This window comes from Electrophorus electricus, chromosome 18 (assembly GCF_041902795.1).
Source record: "Electrophorus electricus isolate QZ-2024a chromosome 18, ASM4190279v1, whole genome shotgun sequence".
NCBI lineage: Eukaryota > Metazoa > Chordata > Actinopteri > Gymnotiformes > Gymnotidae > Electrophorus > Electrophorus electricus.
In genome coordinates this window covers 8,771,562-8,795,747 of record NC_137514.1, presented here as the reverse complement: position 1 = coordinate 8,795,747, position 24,186 = coordinate 8,771,562, and the positions used below count along the sequence as shown (strand labels likewise).

Below are 24,186 nucleotides of genomic sequence, written 5' to 3'. Positions count from 1 at the left end.
ATTTTGCTGGACATCGTCCCATGTACAAGTCTTTCATCATCTGGTGGCACGTCTTTCAGTGCTGTTGATCCTAAGCTTTATAACTCTCTCGCACAGTTTCTTGTGACTGCTCTGCCCTGCTCTGCCCTCTCTTCCTTTAAAGCTCTACTCAAAACGTTCCTCATCTATTGCACACTTCATCTACCTAGTTTTTTTTGTTGTTTTCCTCATAATGTAAAATGTCTTTGGGTTTGTGAAAGGTCCCATATACATTGAAGTTATTATTATTATTATTATTATTACTAGTTTAAATGTAGATCAAAATGCACATAATTCACCATGTGATTATGGCCTACCATTATAACTTATGGTGTATATCTATGATGTGCAGTGCAAAAAGTGCATTAACACTTGATAATCTGACATCATTTTGTTGACTAGCACTTTATTATTATAGTTTTACAAATGCAGCTGAAACTGGCTGGAGTTTGCACTAACAAATGAGTCAAGGTATTACAATAAAATATTATTTGTTTGTCTTTAACCTTTAAAGAGGTAGAAGAGTTTTGAGAGTTAAGTTTTAACCACAGCCAGGTGAATGTTTGGTAATACAATTTCCATGAATGAAGAACAAAGAAAAAGGGATGAAATACAATAGCCCCTTGGTGTTTCTGATCACTGGGGCATGATGAAAACACATGACTGGTTCAAGACGTCACTGCATAAAAACACGGTCAAGTTGAACATTGTTGTCAACTTGCATCTAAAGTGCTGGCTTGAAGCATTATTCTAGAATTTGCTTACAGTCGACAGACCAAGTAGAAACTATATACAACAAAATAGTCATATATAGATTCATTTTATCATTTTAATTTTTTTATTTTCATTTTAATTTAATTTTACTTTACATATTCACAACTGCAACATAATTAAGTTTATATCTTGGGATTTGTCTTGGCTCAGCAGATCTTTATTAAAGTTTTTTACTATTTTTTATTTTTTACTATTTTTAATTTTTTAAAGTTTTTTACTATTTGCTCTCTTGGCAAATAGTAAAAAAAATATTATATTACATTAATAAAGGCTTTTCAGTCTTAGTCAATGTTACACTCTTGTGAACTCAATAGCTCTTGTAAATTCCAGCCCATTCTGTTGTCCCAATTCAATTTTCATTGATTGTAATTCACATCTAAATGCTCTTAAAAAAGAGTTTATACATGTGTTTGGAAGATTATCTCCTTATAACAATGACTGGATTATTTTACAGTTGTGCCTTGAGCTACTGACAACCAGTCTGGCTTCCTAAAGAAACTTTAAAAAATGCCCATCTGGAGTATTTGGGTTGCTGACATCTGAGGCCCAAGCTCAAGTTCAAAGTTCATGTTCAAGTTCAAAGAGGTTTTATTGTCATTTCAGCTATATACAAGTACACAACAAAAACGAGTTCCTCCAGGACCATGGTGCAACACAAAACAACAGTGCAACAGACAACATGCTACACAAGTGCAAACAGTCCAATATAGTGCAAAAATGTCATTAAATAAACATTAAATAAACAATAATGAATACAGGACAGGACAAATACAAAATACAAAATGAGTAGACAGTGCAATTTAGTCCAGTACACAGTACTGGGCATATGTAAAGCGAGTTGTGCATAGCCATCAGTGATATGCTACCCTGAACATAGCAGTCACCGGTAGCAGCCAGAACAGTTCAGAGTACAGTGCTGGTTTAGTACAGTACTCTGGCAGCAAGTAGGATAATGTGCAAGACTGCAACAGAAGTGCATAGTTTATTTGTGTGAGCTTTGACTTCAGCACTAGTCCGATGCAAAACAATGTGTGTGTGTGTGTGTGTGTGTGTGTGTGTGTGTGTGTGTGTGTGTGTGTGTGTGTGTGTGTGTGTGTGTGTGTGTGTGACTGTCTATAAGCATGTATAAAAGTGCCCATTTTGGAATCTGAATTGGAATTGGAGTTAGCCAGAGTTCACTGCAGTCGAGTGAAATGCTTCCCTTTGGTGTAGCTTTATGTGCCATCTGACACTACACGGCATCTTTGCCAAGCTGGGCTATTTAACTTAACATTAGAGTTCAAGAGAGTGCAGCTTGACCACAATCCTTATGCACCATTGGCAGCTAGGATGTTGGGACACAGAGAAGGCATTGTACAGATAGCAGGCTGACCACAGAATGTCCTTTATGGAGAAAGAGCACTGCCAGATATGGGTAGTCTTTAAAAGTGAGACGGCTTTGGTCGGGAGCATTTGCAAGCAATGGGGAATTACCCAATAGTAGGTTTTACCTCAGCTCATGTTCAGAAGGGCCTCCACGAATGCCCAAGCCAGCAGACAAAGAGGAAATTATGCATTATGTTTGGCACAGTCTAGTGACAAAAGCAGAGGACAGTTATGAAGGGGCAAATCTGCCATCGTTTTGACTCTTTATTATGCCTCTCAGCATAGCGGAAGGGCAGACTCTCACAGAGTCTCACAGGGCCCGACTGCTCACAGCTCAAAGCTAAGAGCCGAGCTTTGAAGGAACGTGTGCTACTGTAGACCAAACACAACTTAAAAGAAGTTCTGACCTCTTTCTAGTGCTAATTATAACTGATTTTTACCGTTGTTAATGCTTTAGTTTAATCTCACACACGCCATTTTTAATACTCATAAAAAAATGTTATAAAGTGCCTTTCTAGCATCAATTAAATTCATTAATCGATTTACTTAATTAAATCCATTTCATTAAATATATTTACTCTTGTGCTACAATTCTTAACGCAAATGCTCATCTTGCCATAAAGCAGGATCTCTAAATCCTTGTAGATCCTTGTGGGGGGTTTTTATGTTACAGCTGCTGCAGAGAGCCAGGGGCTGGAATGGAACAAAACTCTGGCTCCCTAGCCAGACCAGATGACTTTCTTGAAAACATCTACCATAATGCACTTTAGCATGGTTCAGTTCTCCTTGTTAGCAGACAAGTTTCACATACCCACATACATTACATGCTGTGTTTGAGTTATGTGTGCGTGCCATTGTTCTGTTGTTGCATGGGATCGCTGTAACTGAGTAAATATTTGGTAGAGAGGATTAGCAGGCTCAAGCATGGCTTGAATTGCTTTAACTTTCTGATCCATACTGCTTCAGGGCTTGCTCCTAAAGGCGGGGCAGCTACCCCTAGCTCACACACTTAAAGAGATATATCACTAGATCTCTATCAGAGCACACACACATGCACACATACACACACACACACACACACACACACACACACACACACACACACACACACACACACACACACCCTTATATCATATATCTGGATTTACAAGTCTAACAGCCTACATAATGCATTAGGAAACTTTCTGGTGCTGCTTTGCTTCCAAGCCATAGCTCCTGAGTGCCCAACAATGTCACTGGATTGTTTTTGTTTACTTGATAGTTTACTTTTGATAAGAATGTGCACTGAATCTAAATTTTGATTTGTTGCATTTCCCTGCAGGTCATTGCATATAGTTATTTGTGGACACCTCCATTTTTAGCCAAATCTGAGTTTTAGGTTTATATTGTGCCAGACTAAATGACTAGGCAACTTACACTTATGCACTTGCACATTCATTCACTGGTATGTAAACACAGAGTTTAATTATGCTTGCATGTATGTGTGTGGCTGTGTGTGTGTAAACAATTTTCAGTGTGCCTGGAAGTCATTTCTTTGTAACAGGAAGGCAGATATTTAATAATGTTAAAACCCGCTCATGAAAATAAGGTATAGAGCGGTCTGACATTTGTTTAATTGTAAATGAGCTATATGTGCTGGTATAAGAGTTATGGAAATTTAAAAATTGATTTAAGATTGCAGGTTATTCATCGGAAATAGCTACTATTAAAAATAATAAGATTATGTGCTACGGTACCTTAGAAAATATTTAAAACAAATGTCATTGATATTGGGAGTGTATTCTAATGAATGATGATGAGATATACGTTCTGAATATGTAGCCTAATGGTATGACATAGCCATGTGGTTACCAACAGGTTTACAGGCTACATATCATATAATATCATAATTTATAATTCAATTAATGCTTGAATCTTTGAGCATAAACTATCTGAACATAGTTCTCACTAGCTACACTGGGAGTGTATTCCAAAATTTGCTTAAAGTGTTTAGTGTTTTCTACTGGTAGGACACCAATAAGATGTCTGTGTCAAACAATCCAAAGGTCAATTAAATCCCAGGTCCAAACATTGATTAATATGATCCCTTGTCAAAGTAGATCATGGGTACGTTTGGCAGCCCTACTATGAGTTGTACAAAATGTTGTTGGACCTGCAGGAATATTCCTTCATTGGTGTCTTTGATCTACATTCTGTCATATAATCTGAATTAGACGCTGACATGACGATGTTCATGCCACACACATACATGCAAGCATAGTTAAACTCAGGGTTTACACATCAGTGAATGAATGTGCAAGTGCGTGTATATGCAAGTGTAAAATATGATATGCAAATGTAAGTAGTACACTATTTATGTGAAAATGTTTCATATGTATGCGCAAGTGTTTCATAGGTATGTGCAAACAGTGTGTGTGAGTGTGTGTGTGAGTGTGTGTGAGTGTGTGTGAGTGTGTGTGTGAGTGTGTGTGTGAGTGTGTGTGTGTGTGTGTGTGTGTGTGTGTGTGTGTGTGTGTGTGTGTGTGTGTGTGTGTGTGTAAGTGTTTCACTGATTTCGCCATAAACAGCCCCTTATAGGTCTGACAGACTTGTCGTATGATCTATCCCATGACTGAAATCATGCCACATTAGAACCATTCCCTTTCTTCTGTCTCTTTCTGCGTCTAACACATGCCTGCTTTCTTTTGTCAAGGCTCCTGGGCTGTCAGTTGAAGAGCGATGATGAGACTCCTGCTCTGTTTGTGCTGGTCAACCGTCGTGGTAGCATCCCAGGAATCCTTGCGGTCTCCGACCTGCAAGGAAGGTGAGTCAGGCCATAGCAGTGGAGAAGGCAGGTCCTCACACTTCACAGCACTTGTGCTGAGGGCGAGTGCACGGAAGAGTATGGCACTTAGCTGCCGGTCAGGACCTGGCCTGCACGTCAGTGATCAGACATAATGCACATGGTCACACAGTTTTTGCACAAGCACCATTTTACTTCTCAGAAGTTGACTGCATGACATACTGTAGTCTTGGCACTGAAGAAGAGTCAGAAGACCATTTCTGCTCAAGGAAGCACTTTATTTTTAAAGCTCACACTTAGCAAACAAGCAGAAATGAGAAAGAAACTAAACAGAAACACGTGAGGAGTGTTATTAACTGGAGAAAAAAAAACCAGCAGACATCAAAAACTTCTAATATTGTAGAATATATTCAAATCTAAAACATCGATATACTAAATCAGCCCACAAAGAAAAATCAACAACTATAAAAACAACTTTAAACATTCATTTTTAAGTACGTTACAGGATGCAGGGAGGCACACAGAATCGTGGCAGTCTTCACCGCGCTCTCCGTCGCTCTCTGTCTTTTCAAGCCAGTGGCCAATATGCCACAAGCACAATACAAAACTGTTAATATAAACATTCAGAAATGTGCTAATTAAGCAGCAATACAGTGTAACTGCCTAGAAAATACAGCTCTGCATTAAACCTAAGAAGACAGTGGTTGTGTAGTGCAGAACTGAGGATCAGTGGTCAGCAATGTCGGGAGTTCAATTGGCCTTGCTTGAACTGGCACAGATAGTAGCTTGCCCTGTACAGCCCCTTATAGCTCAGGTGGGAGGCAGTGCTGAGTACAGGCTCCTGTTCTGGCCATTTAGAGCTTGGGTTCGGTCAGCCTTTCGTGCTCTGTTACCTGACTTTGTTTGCGAGTGCTAGTGCGTGTCCCATTGTGACACCGTCTGCATTACATGTCTGGCTACTGTTTTATTGAACTGGCCCAACATAAAGCCATTTCTTATTTATCACCACGAATTTAAGAAAAGTGGGGGGTAGGGGGCTCTTTCATCAGGCTTTGTGAGAACACTAGCACAGTGATCGTCTCTGATATAAATACTCATAGCAGAAAGAAATGCTGTAATGTGTGTGTATGTATGTAAAAGGAACAAGCCTGTGTGCATTGTCTATGAGATGCCCAATAATGATAGGAAGAAGGAAATGTCCACCATTATGTGTAAATTATTATTTTTAAAAAGTAAAAAACATATTTATCACTGAATCAACTGGACTCCTACAGTTAAAGTCTGTAGGAGTAACTTTATAGGATAAAACAAACGTGTTTGCTGCATGTTGGTCTGTAAAGTACAGAAGCTTTCATCACCGTGGCATCATAGTTTTGATTCTTTTATTTTGGCTTAGCTCACTTTTACACTCACGGCCAAAAGAGAAAGAAAAAAGGGTGGGCGGGCGGGGGGGCAAAGTCAAAATTGCAAAATATTAAGCTTTTTCTGGTCTCAACTTCAAATAAATAATTCCCAGATATGTGCAAGTGGGAATTGTATATCAAAACATTGAAATGTTTTCATTATTTTATGTACAACATGTCTATGTAAGTACATTTCCCTGTTTCCAGCTTTTTCCAAAAACACTTCACTGCAACAACGAGCAGTGATGAGCAAACATCGGCACGGGTCTCAGGAGTGCAGTTTTGTGGTTCATATCCGTTTTCTGACTATTTTCTGATTTGTTGTTAGGACCCTTAACTTGAAGTTTGGGTTTGACCTTTTTCAGCCCAAGAGTGTGGAGCTATAATTTTGAAACCTAAAAGAAGGCTCAGTTTTGTGCTACTGTAATAACAGCATAAACACACCAATCATAATTCTGTGCGTTGCATAGTGCTATTATAGTCACAGCATTCACTGTTAATGATAAAGTTTCTTTGAAAATAAAAAGTTTGTGTAGGTATTATGTATTTTCCACAGTTTCACTTCACAGTGTGCCTAATATTTTTATATTTACTTGCAATAATGTCTCCACTTATGGAAACACAGTCTCCTCCTATAAAACCTTGTGCATTTTTGTTGTTGTTGTTCGCTTAGAAACACACGAGTAATGCAAGTAACATTTATTTTTAGTCAGTAACTGTTATGTGAGTACAAGAATTTACAGTAATGTGTTAATCATTACTGCATTACCCTATCACTGATCACTAACGATGGGAAATATTCTTTATCAAGCCTAATTATGCCATCTTGATTATTAAAGCAAAATGAAATAATTCGCATTATACACACTGATTTGTGGAAGGTGGATTAGTCTTCAATTAAGTGTCATATAGTGGAGGGTAGATCATTTATTATTATCTTGTATTATTGGACAATTTTGCCCCCATATTAAAGTGTTGCATATATTTCACTGTCATGTATCTCTGTCATTGTCTCCTTGTGGAGTTGTACAGGGCCTCTCTGAGAGATGGTTTTAGTTCCATCCTCACTTATATAAAGCAGAAAAATAATGCTCACACACCTGATACTGATGCACCCTTTTTAATGGCCTAGTAATTATAAATCATTGTGGATAGACCAAGACATCTATTTCAATCTATTCCCATAATTGACAGATAATTAACAGTTACTAAACATGGCAGTTAGGCAAGTTAGACATGAAAGCGTTTGCTTTTTCCATAAAAGGCTGCTTGTGCCCCTTCATTTCTTTGTGTAGCACATGGCTACGCAGTGAGGTTGAAACTCTCTCACTGAACTATTCCTGGTTTCCTTCATAAATACATGGTCTCCAAAACAGATTAACACTGTTAGTGGCATTAGCCTGCAAGCTACTGACAGTGAATTGTGAAAACTGGCCTGACAACCAAGGAACTAATGAAACCAACATAATTCTAATTCGAGATCTAGTTCTAGTTGTGCCACTGGCCACACACGTTGAAGTCTTACCTTGACTGGAAGATGAAAGATGTACATCTGATTTTAGGCCAGTGAAACTGCAGACCTTACACCTAGCCTGCATTGACACCAAGAGGATTATTAGTTATTACCCCAATAAGGGAAAGATAGCTTTTTTTTTTAATACAGAGCTATGTTTTAAAGACTTCATCCATTTTACATATCTCCATTCTAGATTGGCCTGGGTTGTGTTGAAAATATATTAAAAATAAACTGAAACTGGTTTCCTTGACCTCAAAAGTTAGACCTAATGAACTGTTCAAACCACCTACACCTCTGAAGACTGATTTGCTTCATTATTTTTGCAGATGCCAGTAGGCCATATATCCATTACTGCCGCTCTCCAGACATGGAGACCTTTACTTGCTGGTGGCATCCCCTTGACAACGGTCCCCAGGGCGATGACAATTTGACTTATAGCCTCATGTACACCATTGGGTAAGGCATGGTGTGACATTTAAAGCAAGCTCACTGATTAAGTTAATATGATTAGTGCAGCAGTATTAGCATTAAGCACATTGTTCTTGCAGTTGATGCAGTAACCTTTACTAAAGAAATATATATATATATATACATATATATATATATATATATATATGTATATATATATATATATTTAATTAAGCATTCCCCACAGTACTGCCTAACTATCTTTACAAGTCTTGATCCTGCAGTACTTTAGATAGAACCGGGATTTGCTGTTCCACATATATCAGTTCTACAATGCCAGGCATGGCAATTACTTCACCCGAAAATATGTTGTGCTGTGTAATGTATTATTGTCACAGTGTAATGTATTACTGTTTTGCATTTTAGCAAGAAGTCACCGAAAGAATGTCCAGACTATGTGAGTGGAGGTGCAAACAGCTGTTATTTTGATGAAGAGCACACGGTCATTTGGGAGTTGTTCTGCATGAATGTGACTGCACGCAGCCTCAAAGGTTCTTTCACCTCCGAGCAGTGCTGTCTGGATGTGGCAGACATCGGTAAGCCTGAAATCGTTGACTGGAAAGAGTTTTTAATAACTCTCCCTGTGCACTATTGGTAGGCTGGTAATACTTTTTGTGTATCTGTCTGACAACAAATAATATGTTTAGCTGCAGATTCTAACTGCTTGTTCAACATCAGCTTAGCCTGATGTTGCAGGTTAGTGCAGGCTTGTCAGTCCAGTTTTGCCCTTTCTTTTGTGACATGTTTCCAGACAGTTCCCACAAAGTTTTCATCAAAGTCCAAGTGTCAAGACAGTCATTTCCTTCTTCTTGCCTCTGACCATTTGCTTGCCTGCGCCCATAGTGGAGACAGACCCACCCTTCAACCTCACCTACACTTTGCTGAACATCAGCAACCACGAGTCTGGTCGCACGGCCCATGTGTCCTGGCAGTACCCCATTGCCTCCCACGTACGAAGCGGGTGGATCACACTCATCTTTGAGCTGCGGTTCAGACATGTCCCTGAGCCCAATAAATGGAAGGTACTGAGACTGAAGCAGAGAAAGGTCATGGGTGTGGGGAGGGTTCTGACTGAATACACAAGAAGCACAATAAATAGTCAGCAGGTTTCCATGCATATAATGTTTCAGTAATACACTCTGCAGTAGCACATGCTACAGGGTTTCATCCTGCAGCTTGGCCTGCTTTTTAAAAAATTTTATTTTTTACAAATTTTTTAGGGGAACTCTTGAAATACTGAATGAGATAGCTGGCACTGTGATGTGAAAAAAGATTCAGATTCCGAAATGTTGAAATCACAGATGGATTTTCCTCAACAGTGTATTATCTGTGTTTCTGTGTGTATGTGTGTATATGCCTGTGCGTATGTCTCCCCCTACAGGTCAAGGAGCGTCTGCGTGAGCCTTATCTGGAGCTACTGGACTTGCCAGTAGGGAATTATGAAGTACAAGTGCGCTGCCGCTCACAAAACAGCAATCTGTGGAGCAAGTGGAGCTCAACACTAATGCTTATTGTTCCTCCCAGAAAACTGTCAGGTACACACAAACACACGTGCGCGCACACATGCACTCACATGTGACCATGAGTCTATTGAGACTTGTTAAGGGTATTTTGCTGAGTACGTTTAAGTACAGCTTGTGAGTTTGCAGACGACCTTTTCATTTCTAAGTACAATGTGATGTTTCTTGTACATGTTAAATTGAAAACACACACTTGACTTCTGCTTAGCAATACTGTTGTTTGAATGAAGAACTGTAATTACCTACAGTATAACCACACACTTACAGCTTCTTGACATATCTGGAGTGACCAGCAGTACCAATATCTGATTTGAAATGGTTCAAATATTTGTGTCAAGGTATCCATTGACGCTCTCTCTCTTTCTCTCTATCTTTTCCCTCTTTCAGAGCAAGTGTATGTGGTGATTCTTGTAATTGCCATTGGAGTCACGACCATGTTCATCATCGGGATAGGGGTCATTTCCCAAGGAAAGAGGTGAAGGCTAGCTCTCACACACTGGTATCACACTGTCAGTTAACGTCAAATGCATGTCCATGAAACATAAATACCCAATTCCCCTTCCTTTATCTCTAATGAAAAAATGGACTACTGAGTACAAAACTAAAATTAACGTCACTACGTTTATCAGTGACTTAAGGGTCTAGTTGTAGGTTTAGTGCAATGGTTTAGTTGTAAGTTTAATAAAAGCCTTTAGAATACATCGCATGAAATTAACACCCACCATTGATTAGGTCAAAGCTTTGACAGATTCTAATGGTCATGAATCCACTCTCATACCCTCATCCTTGTTGCTTATCTACTAATGCCCCAAATTGGATATTCATTAAGGCAAAGCCCCAAAACAGAATAAGACACATCAGTTTGAAGATGGATAGTGTTTTTGCAAGTGTTATCAAGGTTTCACAGGTTTTTACACATGCATAAGTGTGTATTAATGTATAGGGTTGTGACCAATGTGCCTCAAGAATAAATCCACCTTTAAAAACTTATGATAATTAATTGTATTTTATATTTATATATTCATTATTATATTATTTTATATAATATAATATAATATTATATTAATGGGATAAACCTCTGTGGAATTGGAATAAACCTCCGTGGAACATTTTCTGTAGCTAGCTGAGCAATGTCTATAAAAATATACATTCTAACTAAGTGCAGTGATGTTTGTGTGTGTGTATGCATACATGTGTGAGTTATGTGTGACATGTGCATCCACCACTATGAGAGCAAGTCTCTCTGAAGGACTTGTAAACCTTTAATTTTCCTCCATCCAACAGGATTAAAGCTTACCTGATCCCACCCATCCCTAAGCCATGCATCAGAGGAATTGATCCCATGCTTCTGAAGGTACTGACCTTCAATAAGGCACACAAGACATCCTCAGACACACACACACACACGCGCGTGCGCGCACACACGCATGCACACACGCACACACACACACACACACACGCACACACATACACACACACACACATACACACACGTTTTCCATAACCCTGTACCTCTGGTCCCACCATCTGCATCACCTGGGTCTGGCTGTCCTTCTTCACAGTCCTGGGACACACTTTATGATTGACACAGTGTCAGAGATGCTGAGAAGCAAGCACGCTTTATTCAGAGATACATGAGTATATTTAGAGGGCAAATCAGATGAGTAAGTGTAAACATGTAAGTGATATAGCCTGTTCAACATTTTCAGATGTTCATTATAGAATATGCAGTATCAAAAATGAAACAGTCGGTTATCACCAACTCCAGACCATATTTGGCATAAGCTTTTATCCATCTAAAAATTAATAGCATATGACAGCATAACATGAGAGCGAGTAAAACTGTAGCACTACTGATTACAAAAAAGGGATTCACATTGTAGGAAATTCTAAAAGGGAGGTAGATTGAGTGTAATTTTAATGTAGGGTTAAATATAATCCTTTTTTTATTTAAGCAAAAGAGTCTTTATATTCAACCTATCTGTGGCAGTGACAACACACACACACACACACACACACACACACACACACACACACACACATCAGCCACAGTGCTGGCAACCATTTTGTTCCAAGCTCATTTCTCTAGCCTTTAGACTACAACTATAGAGTAAAGTGAGTTGTATAGAGTATAGTGAGTAGTATTGAGTATGTTTGAGTAATATTGAGTGTAGTAAGTAGTATGGAGTGTGGTTTGATGGTTTTATCTGTCTAGGTGCAATAAAAATATCCACTTTAAATTTGTCCAATGTGTTTGTCACTAAAAGGGAAAAATGTTTTCAGCTGTTGATCTGAAAATGTTTTCTCAAGCAAGTTTAGAAAATGTTTTTAAAAAAGACTTTAAAGTTTAGATTGGTCTGCCAACTTTGTTTTGGGGATTTTGTTTTGTTTTATTTTTCCTTATGCTCTTTCTTTTTTCTTTTTTGTTTCATTCTTTTATTCATGTCTTTTTGTATCTTTGTATCTCACTCTCTCTCCATCTTTTCTCTCCAGAAGGGGAAGATGGATGAGATCAATTCTCACTTCTCATCCCTGTATGGCTATAAGTCTTCTCAGTACCATGAGGAGACCTCGTGCCATGAAAGCATGGACGAGGAGGTTACCCCGCCTCAACCTAGCCTTACATCCAGCCACGACAACGATGCCACTCCCCCTGAGAGCCAGCAATTGCTTCTCACCGTCAGTAGCCCCTCCGATTACTGCCAAGCACCTGTGGTGTATGGAGAAGAGCACCCCTACAACAAGGATTTGGAAGTGGCCCTGCCTGCTGAGAGCAATTCACCAGTGTGGTCAGTGCCAAGCCACACCCAGCCAGAGCTTGTGTCATTCCCAGGAATGGACTACAGCATGATTCTCGACTCTGCATCTTTAACTACCACTGCTCCGCCCACCTTTCATGACTTCTACACCTGTGTGAACAGAGTATCACCTAGTGGAGCAGTGCATCTAGTCCCCTGTGTGTCAAATGTTATCACAGACACCCCCTATTTTCAGCTGAGACAGAAACTGGGGGAGGACTCAGAGAAGAACAGCCAATTAGTGGTCTACTTGGAGAAACAGGCAGAAGTTCCAGCCAGTTTTAATCCAGTTAGCCCAGGGGAGGCAGAGCAGAGTGAATTTGCTGTATCAATACATCCCCACCAGACACATGGGAGCTAGCAATTATGAAAATGCATTATACACCAGTTGTGGTGTACTCTGTTGCCTAAAGGACTTAATATTAACACATGTAAAATACAACATACTTACTATATATGTGCATACCAATTATACCAACATTCTGGTGAAAACATCAATACACACTACACATATAATAATATGTACAGTGTAACCAAATAAATCTATTTAATAGCAAAGAGCATTACCAATGCAATGGATTGATTCTCTGGACATTTCTGGATGTTTTAGTGTAATGTGCAGATGAGGCTTGAGTAGTGTTAGGGTTATGGTTAGGCAAGAGGCAGAGTTGTATAGGTTTGGAGTCAAAGTTACAAACAGGGTCAGAATCAGTCTCGCTAAATGGTGAAACAAACACTAAGAGTACACAAATGATCTTGGCATGACCACACAAGTAGCTGCACTGAGAGAGTCTCTGTAATGTCTGTAATGATTGGTATGTACAGAACAGGTCTGGAGAGGTGATGCAAATGCAAATAGAGCAACACACTTTATGAAGCAAGGTCAACATGGACCCTTTATGGATTCTCTGAAGCAGACATTCCCAGCTGAGTTTAACTGAGGAGATTACCTCCTAGCACACGCCTCAGTGCTTATTAATGTGAGCTTGAGCTTGAACTTTGAGCAGGGTAGTATGGGTATATTTCCTAGTTTTTAAAAAAATAAAGCCTTTTATTAATACTGTTGTATTTGTAATCAGTGCTTAATGGCATGTATAATAGCTGCATCACAATTTTTTTGTGGGTGGGATTTGCTGTAGGAATCTTATTCTTAAATGCATCTCTTGGTGAACAAGCAAGGTTTTGTCAATGTCAGCACACCAAGAAGTCTACAGCAGTCACAGGAGAGAATACAAAGAGAAAGCCTTGCCAGTAGACAAGACTGGGTCTTGCCTTACATAAACACAATACGCCTCATGACAGGACCATATGCAATAAATGCACAATATGTAGTGGCAATGATAGTACTGGTAGAAAAAAATCTTAATGATTAACAATTTTTGATGTACACATTAAGATATATTAAGATATATTAATATTAAGATATTAATCTACTTAAAGAAAGCAAGTGATAAATGTGAAGTTATCATGACTATGGGGACAATTAAAATGCTGCTTAACAAGAACAATGGAGCTGTTGTTATTATATGCAACCATTAACTTCAAATAAATTTCGAAGGCACATAAATTATATATAGTCCACTTATGAATTATTGAAAGGTTACATGGATAAGTCTTAAACAGGGTATGATACAAATCTGATATTTATGGTTCATGTTATGAAGATATGAAGACATAGGTTCAAACAAGCTAAACAATCATTCTCCCAAAAATGTGATAAGAATGATTGGCCTGTTTATTATGGCAGTGTGCTAATTGTCTTGATAATATTTAAAGTGAGGTGCCTTTTAAAACAATACATTGTGTGAGCCAGGCAAGATATCCGTGGGTCATTTTTCCCAAATAATTTTTTCTCTTTGTTTCTTTGTTTCACTTGGCTATGATTCACTACTTCAGATTCTTGTTAACAATAATGAAATGTACAGACAATAATTACTTATTAACTGTTTGTGCGTGCGTGTGTGTGTGTGTGTGTGTGTGTGTGTGTGTGTGTGTGTGTGTGTGCGTGTGTGTGTGTGCGTGTGTGATGGAGAGAGACTGCCAACACTGTTATTTGTGTTACATCTCACTCATTTTCCATAAACTTTGAAGTTGTATCGGGTGATCTTTTGACACTGTATTATGCTCTGTCTCTCCTCCCTTTCTCTTTAATCGCTCCCTCATCCCTTTGTCCTCCTTCTCTCTCTCTCTTTCTCCCACTCTCTCTTTTTCAAGGCTCACTCTCCCTGATTTGCTCGTTATCTGCCCGTTGCATTTGCGTTCTGCACAGTGTTCCTCTGTAATGTGTCACTGTGTTGTGCTGCTTACAGATGTCTGTGCCTTAACTGTATGAGTTTCTCCTGCATTTACAGGGCTTTTCAAGACTGAGCTAAATGCACTTCTGAGGAACTTGTACCAAATGCTTTTATATATTTTGTCATTTTTTTGTGTGTTCTGTGGGGGGGGATTCCTGTTTCTCTGTCTAAACGGATTCCCATGTAGTGAAATAAACGATCAAACAGCCTACTAAAGTTTCTGTGATATTGTTTCTAACCATATTATGTTTCTAACCACATGTCTATTTCACTTGTCCCTAGTTTCATTATCTGAACATTTTATTAGGATGCCACACCTAATTTGTCAGGACCTCTCTAACCTAGCAGTTTCTGGCCACAGGGACCATTGCTGGCTTTATATTATTTGAGTGATAAACCATTTTCGGCACAGTAGTGACACTGTAATGGCATGACAGAAAATGTCTGAGACACTGCAGTGTAGAGATTTTATATGTGTCACTGTCACTGCTCGGTTTAGAAGTCAGCAGTTGTCCTGAGGTCAGGAACCAGTGTTAAGGGGATGGCTAACAAGAAATGTGCAAATAGAAGAGACAGATAAGCTATAGTATTAAACTGTGCACCTACAAGATGCTTCTAATAAATAAATGTTTCCAATAAAATGCAAAGTGGGTGTAGATCTGCATAGCTACTGTGCCGTTACCTTGCAATTAATTTTCTTCCAGCAGAGGGCACCATATATCAAATAATGACTTTAAGAGAAAGACGCCTGTCAGATTGGCATTTTCTCCAAATTAAAACAATACGTTCTGTACAAATAAACCTTGCACTTAATAGGTTATATTATTATAATTTGCGAATGTAGATAGCGATATGTATTGTATATTATATTAAAAATAAAAATGGAAAACATCAGGTAATAGAATGAAACATTACAATGATTATTTTAATGAAGCCCAAGCCCATGCCCAGTTAAACAATGAGCAGTGAATTAAATTGACCCCTGGTGCTCCACAATTAATCAAGAGCTGCAGACAATGTAGATTTAATTATGTTTTTAAGGACTGCTGATAAAGTGTAAGATCATAGACGGTTTATAGGATTGTGACATTTTGCCATCTTTTGACAGCATATTTTGTGAAAGACGCAAAGTTTGTGTGAACGTTGTTAGCATGCTCATGAGTTGTTGTTTTTTTTAGTTTCAAGGGGTTTTTTTGTGTGTTTTTTGTTAGTAACATTAAAAAAACTCTTGCCAAAGGTTGCTATCTTTTGTCTGTGGACATTCCAAATTATAAATAGTAGCCTACCCAGCATTGTCACCATTGTTAGCTGCAGATAACATTTATAACCCAGTGACTTCTCTCACCTCTGTAACACACAGGCAAAATTATTATTCCAGTCTTACATTCCTTATGTAGGCCCAGAAGAAAAAAAAAACTTGGAAGATTTCTAGGTAAGACAGGTGGGTTTAAGAAGCCATAATTTATACATGAAAATTTCTATTTGTAAGACTGTTAGGAGCCTTTGCCGTCGTCACTATCAAACAATTATCATAGCAATGCTGATCTCAGTTAAATAGATACGTGGATACAAAATCCATTATGGTAAACCATGCAAAACTCTGTAAACTGTAAATGTTGATAACCCCTTCTCATCATCAGTAGGGAATATAGATTCTTTAATAGGCATGAAGGTGTTAAATATAAATTTCCCATTATATTTGTAGTTGTAGTGTAGAAAACTGTTACTTAAAACATGTTACTTAAAACATGACACCAAAAGATTCCCTACATAAGGTGAAATAACGCTTAAGTAAGAAATGAATGTTGTTCTAGAATACCCAAACTGGGAATAAAAATGTCTCTCAGGGTGTGTTGACATATTTACAGCATATTCTGTGTTAGTTAAACACAAAGTAGTCATGTAACAAGTCCTATGTTTTAGATAAATGTATTTCAGGGTGTTCAAATACATTTCCTCATATAGATATGTATTTATATTGTTTATAAATAAATACATGTCTATGTAGATTAAATAGAAGTTTATTGATTCTGGAATGAAATTGCAGCAATCTACATATTCCAAAAACAATAAAAAATAAAATAAGTTGACAAATGATGCGTCAAGTGTCAGTAGCACTGGCATACTGGGTTTGCCAGCATGCTGCCGTAATGCTTCAGTGTCTTAGAGCACCCTGCCCCTGCCCCAAGATGATGTCAGCGGCAGGTCATTAAAGGGTTGAGGCTGGGCTGGGGATTGATTTGAGGGGTGGGTGAGGAGCCCTCTAACTTTAGACTTCTGTTGGCAGACTCATTTCTCCAACTTTAGACTTCTGCTGACAGACCCCACCCTGCTACCAGAGATATTACTGCCTGCTTCAGCCTCGCCGGTAAGAGCTACATTTATTGTATTTGGTTTGATATAAAGGTAGATCTAAATTTGAAGGGAAAATGCTGAAAAAAATATGGTGTTTTGAATATTTTTATTTTCTTTGGGTTCCTTTTTTCACTCATTCCTTGTCATGGCCTCGTCTGTCAGGCCTCTGTACCAGAAGGGTCCTCTCAGCTGTCCTTGTGCTATATATAGGCACTGACACTCTGACAAACACACCATCACAACACATTTACACAACAATATATACTTAAACTGTTCTAGATCAGGATGAAAATGCCAGCTAATTAAAATTAAATTTTATCCAGAGAAAAATATCTGAAAAAAAAAAATGTAATTACTAATGTAATTCATCCTTTTGAAAGAAAGTCACTGTTTATCCTACTTTAATGAACTGGTATGTCTTTTTTCTCAAACAGTACCTATGAAATAAACAAAATAGTTTTTTAACATGGTGTCTTGCTCTATCACCTTCTTTAAACAACAGACATTAATATCACAATGTCTGTCAATAACTGGTGCATTCCTGAATTCAACCACTTCTTGAAAACAAGTTCTTCTTCCATGTCATGATGAACCAGAAATATGTCTTAAAGTGCTTTTACCCTTGATACAGTTCATATTTTGCTATGGCATATATGTATATGATTAAAACACATTGAATGTCCTTTATGTGTAAACAATAATTAAGATACAACATAATAATGTTAAAATTACAGGCTTATAACATGATATAATAATGGTATAATCAATATTACAATATTATATTGATATCATGTGAATTCTACTTTTTTCTGCTCTGTCATTCTTACATTCATACATAATGACAATATGAAGTTATAAAATACTGCATCAGAGTTTATTATCAGTAAATTCTGATAATCTGATAATAGAAATATTTCCATATTCTTCAACATTGTTTTTAGTTCTTACGTACTCTGCACTTGCATTCATGTGATTGAGTCTTGAGGTTTCGACTAAATATATGTGCTGCTCTCATGACCAGCAGAAGAGGACACTGTTATCATGGCCTCATCCACTGACAAAAGCACCACAGATCAAAAGGTTCCAGACGAGGACGGAACTCCTGCAGTGAAAGACGTCCAGTCCCACTACCTACGCTGTGCCTCACCAAGGTTATATACCCTGTCTTTCTGCTACATACAACTGCATCTCAATCTCTAGTTATATCCTCAGACATGCTTGGCTTAAATGCATTACATTCATACATGAGTTGTTGTCCCTGCTTGCTTTTCTATTTCTACTACTGACTTAAGCACCTTTCTCAGAGCCACTGTGGTCAGTGTACGATTTGATCATTAACGTGTGTTCTCTCTTTTTCCTTCCAGTTTTTCCATGGTGTCAGATTGTTTCTCTACCATCTCAGACAGGTTCTCTATGATTTCTGGGTCAGATGCTGAGAGCATCTTCATGGATCCCATTCACCTCTCCTCAGCTATTGCTGCCAAACAGATTATCAATGAGGGTTGGTAGATTTTGTATTATAATTGAGTTGTGAATTATGAAATGACAGTAATCATATTAAAAGAATAATGAAAATAATAAAGTAAGTGCCATAAAGAATTTTAACGCCATGACAAAATTACTAAAACTTGTATAATTTTTAACATTTTGATACTGCACCTGATTTCTTTTCATGTTTGGAAATAGATTTACATAGATGAAAAAATTACTAGTCAGAGTTAGCAGATATAGCATTTCTTTATTATTCTCTCTGTTCTCAGAATTGAAGACCAAAGAGATAAAGTTGACTTCAACTCCAGAAAGCATGCTGGAGACTGCAGAGCAGCTAATGGTAGAAGACCTGTACAACCGTGTTAAGGACATGATTGATGACCGCAGCCCATACAACACACCCTGTGTGCTAGACATCCAGAGGGCTCTGGTTCAGGACCGCCTGGAGTCCCCAATAAATCCAGTGGATGAAGTCTGGCCTAACATCTTTATTGGAGAAAAGTGAGTCACTTCAGAAACATTACTTCTGTGTGATATATGACCATGAAACAAACTGTAGTTTTTGCAAAGTATATTAATGAAAATATTGTTTAACCAGCCAGCATTTAAGCTTGTCTTGGGTGCTCCTCTAAAATCAGTTATTTGTAGTATCTATAAGATTTTCAGAGAGATTGTAAGTGTGCTTTCATGCAATATTGAAGAGGCCACATTATTGCTGTCATTTCAAACAAAGGCATTTAATCTTTAGCTTGAGAAAGGAATTTGCCAAAAACTTCATTTCAGAGATAAAATCCAAGTTGTGTCTAAGACTAAATACAGTTGCATTCATCAATCTACAGATCAGTAGCAGTCAACAAACCTCGTCTGAAGCGTCTTGGCATCACTCACATCTTGAATGCAGGCCATGGGACTGGAGTCTACACAAGCGAGAGCTTCTATCAGGGAATGAACATTACATACAAAGGCATCGAAGTTGACGATTTCCCTGATGCAGACATCTCACCACATTTGAGAACATGTGCTGAGTTTCTGGATGAAGCCTTGCTGACTCATAGGGGTAAGTGAAAGTAACGACTTGGGGGGTGAGTCATACATGGTTCTCTAGATATATGAGCATTTGGCAAAACTAAAGCACGATATCTGTGTCAAGCGATACCTGAAAGAGGACATCAATACCCTGTCATAGAAAAAATGAAGCACATCAAGTAAAGCACTTTTAAAAGGCTAATCCTGACACGAATTTTATAAGCTCTTTTACTTGGTCAAATACCACCAGCAAGACCAAGGGTTCTCAAATCTCATTCTTGGGGATCATTCCAAGTCAATTCAGGTTTTTTTGTTTTGTTCCAGTTCCACATACAGATCAACTGAGCAGTTAAGGGTTATGACAAAACACTCAGTAAAGAAACAAGCAACAAAAAATGATTGTCTTACCCGTTTTAGTCTGCCTGTGGTGTGACAGATTTGGAAAGAGATGAGCACAATTAACATATAAGCGTTGTTAGCTAATGGGTGAGGTCAACCCTGATTATAAATGATGAAAGTGGGAGTGGGACTCTTACAATAGCACATAGGTGTTATTACAAATGTGTAAAAAAAATAAAATAAAATTTAAAAAAAATTAAAAAAAACAGGGAAAGGACTTTTGAAAAGTTAGTTTAGAGACAGCAGGAAAAGTCAACTGTGAATTAAAGGTATGGTGAAGAAACTCACTGATAACTTTAACAAATACATCAAAAAAAAATAAAAGGTTAGGATAAAGTAAAGTCATCTCATGTCAGTCAGTGATATGTAAACTACTGTATACAGAGTTATGTACACATAAGTCTGTTTGTACATAGACCACTATACTACATCACCAACACAAAACAATTTTAGAGGCAACCTTAAAGTGTCTGCTAAGATAAGGTTGCAGCATTGTTATAAATAGAAGGTGAAAATATCAAGAGTTATGTGTCTCAGTTGGGTAAGTTTCTAAATTTGGTGGCCTAAGCTGCAGTGGATCTTGGTGGATGTGCAACAAGAGCAAAATGTAAACGAATACTAGCTATCTACTCTAGATGTTGGGAGGGAAATTTATTCAACATTTCTATTTGAAACACTGCTGTTAAATTTCATTTTGATGCAATTACAATTGTTTTGCTGTCAGTGGGTGTGACCTATTTATTTCATTTATAGCCAGTCATTTCAAATATTGAAAGACACATTAAGCTTCTTTTTTTTTATTCACAGGTAAAGTGCTGGTGGACTCCATGATGGGAATAAGTCGTTCAGCAGTGCTAGTTGCTGCCTATTTAATGATCTTTCATAACATGACCATTATGGAGGCACTGATGGAAATCAGAAAGAAACGCGCAATCTGTCCCAACGAGGGCTTCCTAAAGCAGCTGCGCGAGCTCAATGAAACCTTGATGGAAGAGCGAGATGACGATGATGATACTCTCAGCCAGTGCTCTGTAATTGATGCTCGGGCTCGCCTCGATGAGGAAGAAAGCATGTTTGGAGTCAAGGCCAACTCCATCATGGTGGAAGAGGAGGAAGACACCATGAGTGTTATGAGTAGTGTGGCCTCCTCTGCTGCTGCTGCAGCCCTCAAGGCTGGCCTTCTCAGAGGCCCGAACAGGCCTGACCAAAGGCCAACTACAAAAGACCCTTCCCTTCCTGGGAAAGACGGAGAGGACGAAGATGAAGATGTGGACAAAATGATTCAGGAGTGGCAAAAACGGAATGAGAAGTTCAAGAGTGAGGAATGGTGGGAGGCCCAACTAATGTGTGAGGAGGAGGATAATGAGACTCTTGCAGAGGCAGGAAAATGTCCCGCTCCACGGCCAGAGGATCTGGAGAGCGTGACCAGCGAGGATGTGCAGATGGTGAAGGAGAGGCTCAAACGCCGACCTCACTGCCCCGCCTCCGACTCCATGTCTACCGCAAGCTGCAGCAGCTACACTGACCTATGGAAGCAACGTCTCAGAGAGATTGAGGAGCAAGCGACCGCAAAATATCACTTCAAGGAAACAGATGAGGATGCAAGCACTGAGGCATGCCAAAAGAAGATAGATGATGATGTGAAGAGCATACTCTCTGACTCGAGTTCCATGTACTACTTCTGTCAGAAGAACAAGGAAAATCTAACCCCTCTACAGCGCTGGAAGATCAAGAGAATACAGTTTGGTTGGAACAAGAAAGAAACAGAGGCTGAAAAGGGCAGTGGGGAGCAAAAAGAAGGTGAGGCAGAAACCCCTGCTCCTTCTCTGGAAGACATCAACTTAACAGCTTATCAGACATGGAAATTGAAGCAACAGAAGAAATATGGTGGTGAAGAGAACAAGGATGAAATTCTAGAGATGAGTCGTGGAGAAGATTCAGCCACAGTCAAGAGGAGACAGCGGAGAGAAGAAATACTGGAGCGCTCCAGAAAAACACTAGAGGAGAGCCAATCAGTGTGTGGCTGGGAAACTGAGAGCTCACTCAGTGGTAGCTGCATCCCACTGTCTGCTTTCTGTGCTGGTGCTTTCCCTTCTGCAAGTGTTGCAGGAGATGATAACATGTCCATGTTGAGTGGCAGATCATCTGTCCTATCAGGCCGTAGCACATGTTCCCAGCCCTCTGTCCCACCTGCTCCACCTGAGCCACCCGCCCCGGTGCTGGGACCCAATGGAGAACAAATGGTTAACATAGAAAACATCCAGAACTGGATTGCAAATGTGGTCAATGAAACCCTTAGACAAAAGCAAGCAGAAATGATAATAGGAGGAAGCCTTCCTCCATCGCGAGCAGGGTCAGTTCTCAGTTTGGGTGCTAACTCAGCTGTTCAACCTGGACGTGGAGTGGATGATGATAAGACCTCTATGCTCAGTGGAACATCATACCCCAGCTTGTTATCCTGCAATAAGGCTGAATCAGTGTTTTCTGCTGGCAGTAGGGCTACGTCTGTAACAGGTGAAAGGGCAGAGTCCATTTTATCTGCTGGTGGAGCATCTAGTCTTTCCTCTGTTTCTGGTTTAGGTTCCCGCAGGAGCAAGATCACCACCACCAGTGTACCCCTGTACAGTCTCTTCCAAGACCAGGTAAACCTGCATAAACTCAATACAATGGAGAAAGAAATTCAGTCCGATATGAGACAGAAGATGGCTTCCTATGAGATGAAGAAAATTACAGAAGACAATAAGCGTAGCACATTGTATAAGAAGAAGAAGCAAAAGGGTGAGGATGAAGACAAGCAGGATGAGAGTGGCCTTGGAAACTCAGGATCTAAATCAAATGGATTTAACACTGAAGATTCATCTGCCCTCACCTGTGACAAACAAAAACCCAAAAGAGATTACGGCCGTTCGGGAATACTCAACCTTCCTGCCTCAGCAAACCCAACTTGCAGTATCGATGAATGGCTGAAAAATGTAAGACCCCCCACAAGTAAGCCGAGACGTTATGGTGAAGATATAACTGAGCCTCGCATGTCAAGGTCAACGTATGAAGAACCTCCGGAGCTTTCAGAGTTCGATTTTCCAAGCCAAAGAAGTTCAGTCATAGCACAGGAAGGTGAGGAAGAAGACTATGACATTGCTTCAAGATTCACCTCCCAATATAAGGTTGACACTGACTCTGATTTAAGCAGAGATCCCAGTCCAGAATTCAACTATCATTCCACGAGGATGCCCCCTGGACCAGACCTCTCATGCAATGGAACATCAGAGCCTAGCCATTGCAGAACTGGAAGACTGTATTCTAGACATGTCACAGAGGAAGAAGACAGTTACCAGGAATACTCAGCAAAGCGGAAATTTACTCACTCTTCAAGATTTGATGACAGTGACATAGCAGGACAAAATAGGACAAGGCAGGAAGAAGAGGAAGATGAGGAGGTATCTGCTTTTATCAATCGGATCAGACAAAAGGCAAGAGAACGTGTAGCAGCGGAGTCACAAGATAATGAAGTCCTTGCTGCATGGAGGAAGCAAAAGGAGGAAAAATCACTTACTAAAAGAAATGACTCCTAACAAAACACCCTGTTGTTTATTTCCAGAGGGACTTAATCTAAATGTTTCTTATGAGACAAATTTCATAGTATAGTGACCTGAGAATTTACCTACATGCTTCTGGTTCATCATATAAATGGTATGAGCATAAATTTTAAAAGCACAGAATGACCAAGGGTTTTTTAGTGATGTCATTGGGAATCAAGAACCCTCAGTAATTAGTGATGATCAGTCCATATTAACTATGCCAATATTCTATTGTACTTCACATAGACTACTTTGCAAAACGGTAAAAAATAAATTAATTAATTAATAAATAAATAATAATAATAATAATAATAATGTTCAAACTTAACATTAAAGCCACATTAATTTCTTAAAACATTTTTAAACCATGTCTCTTGTATATTCACTGTATTTGTTCTT

At 38.9% G+C, this 24,186-nt stretch overlaps 2 protein-coding genes across 4 annotated transcripts in view; both read left to right on the top strand.

The window, feature by feature from the left end:
• The window catches only part of crfa4 (cytokine receptor family, class I receptor 4), a 30,611-nt gene extending 15,468 nt beyond the window's left edge, over positions 1-15,143 (top strand). For both annotated transcript variants that reach the window (XM_081701641.1, XM_081701640.1), the window contains exons 2-9: positions 4,850-4,960; positions 8,185-8,314; positions 8,693-8,862; positions 9,170-9,348; positions 9,708-9,861; positions 10,234-10,321; positions 11,131-11,200; positions 12,340-15,143. In XM_081701641.1, the coding sequence (XP_081557767.1) occupies positions 4,876-4,960; positions 8,185-8,314; positions 8,693-8,862; positions 9,170-9,348; positions 9,708-9,861; positions 10,234-10,321; positions 11,131-11,200; positions 12,340-13,005 (1,542 nt within the window). In that variant the 5' untranslated portion in view covers positions 4,850-4,875 and the 3' untranslated portion in view covers positions 13,006-15,143. The remainder of the gene's footprint in view (positions 1-4,849; positions 4,961-8,184; positions 8,315-8,692; positions 8,863-9,169; positions 9,349-9,707; positions 9,862-10,233; positions 10,322-11,130; positions 11,201-12,339) is intronic.
• A 2,024-nt stretch (positions 15,144-17,167) lies between these two features.
• On the top strand, positions 17,168-24,152 carry styxl2 (serine/threonine/tyrosine interacting like 2). Of its 2 annotated transcripts, none has more exons than XM_027010078.3 (6): positions 17,168-17,306; positions 18,318-18,444; positions 18,658-18,794; positions 19,054-19,285; positions 19,624-19,841; positions 21,017-24,152. In XM_027010078.3, exons 2-6 carry the CDS (start codon positions 18,335-18,337, stop codon positions 23,779-23,781), a joined length of 3,462 nt encoding a protein of 1,153 aa, XP_026865879.2. In that variant the 5' UTR covers positions 17,168-17,306; positions 18,318-18,334; the 3' UTR covers positions 23,782-24,152. The 2 variants fall into 2 exon arrangements, with proteins under 2 accessions (XP_026865879.2, XP_026865887.2); XM_027010086.3 differs by having other exon boundaries at positions 17,195-17,306; positions 18,315-18,444.
• The last annotated feature ends 34 nt before the right edge of the window (positions 24,153-24,186 follow it).

Bases quoted from the DNA above. Each gene is read 5' to 3' on its own strand.
- styxl2 (XM_027010078.3), top strand. From the start codon at position 18,335: ATGGCCTCATCCACTGACAAAAGCACCACAGATCAAAAGGTTCCAGAC. The intron at 18,795-19,053 runs GTTGGTAGATTT...CTCTGTTCTCAG, and splicing joins CAAACAGATTATCAATGAGG to AATTGAAGACCAAAGAGATA. The intron at 19,286-19,623 runs GTGAGTCACTTC...ATCAATCTACAG, and splicing joins AACATCTTTATTGGAGAAAA to ATCAGTAGCAGTCAACAAAC.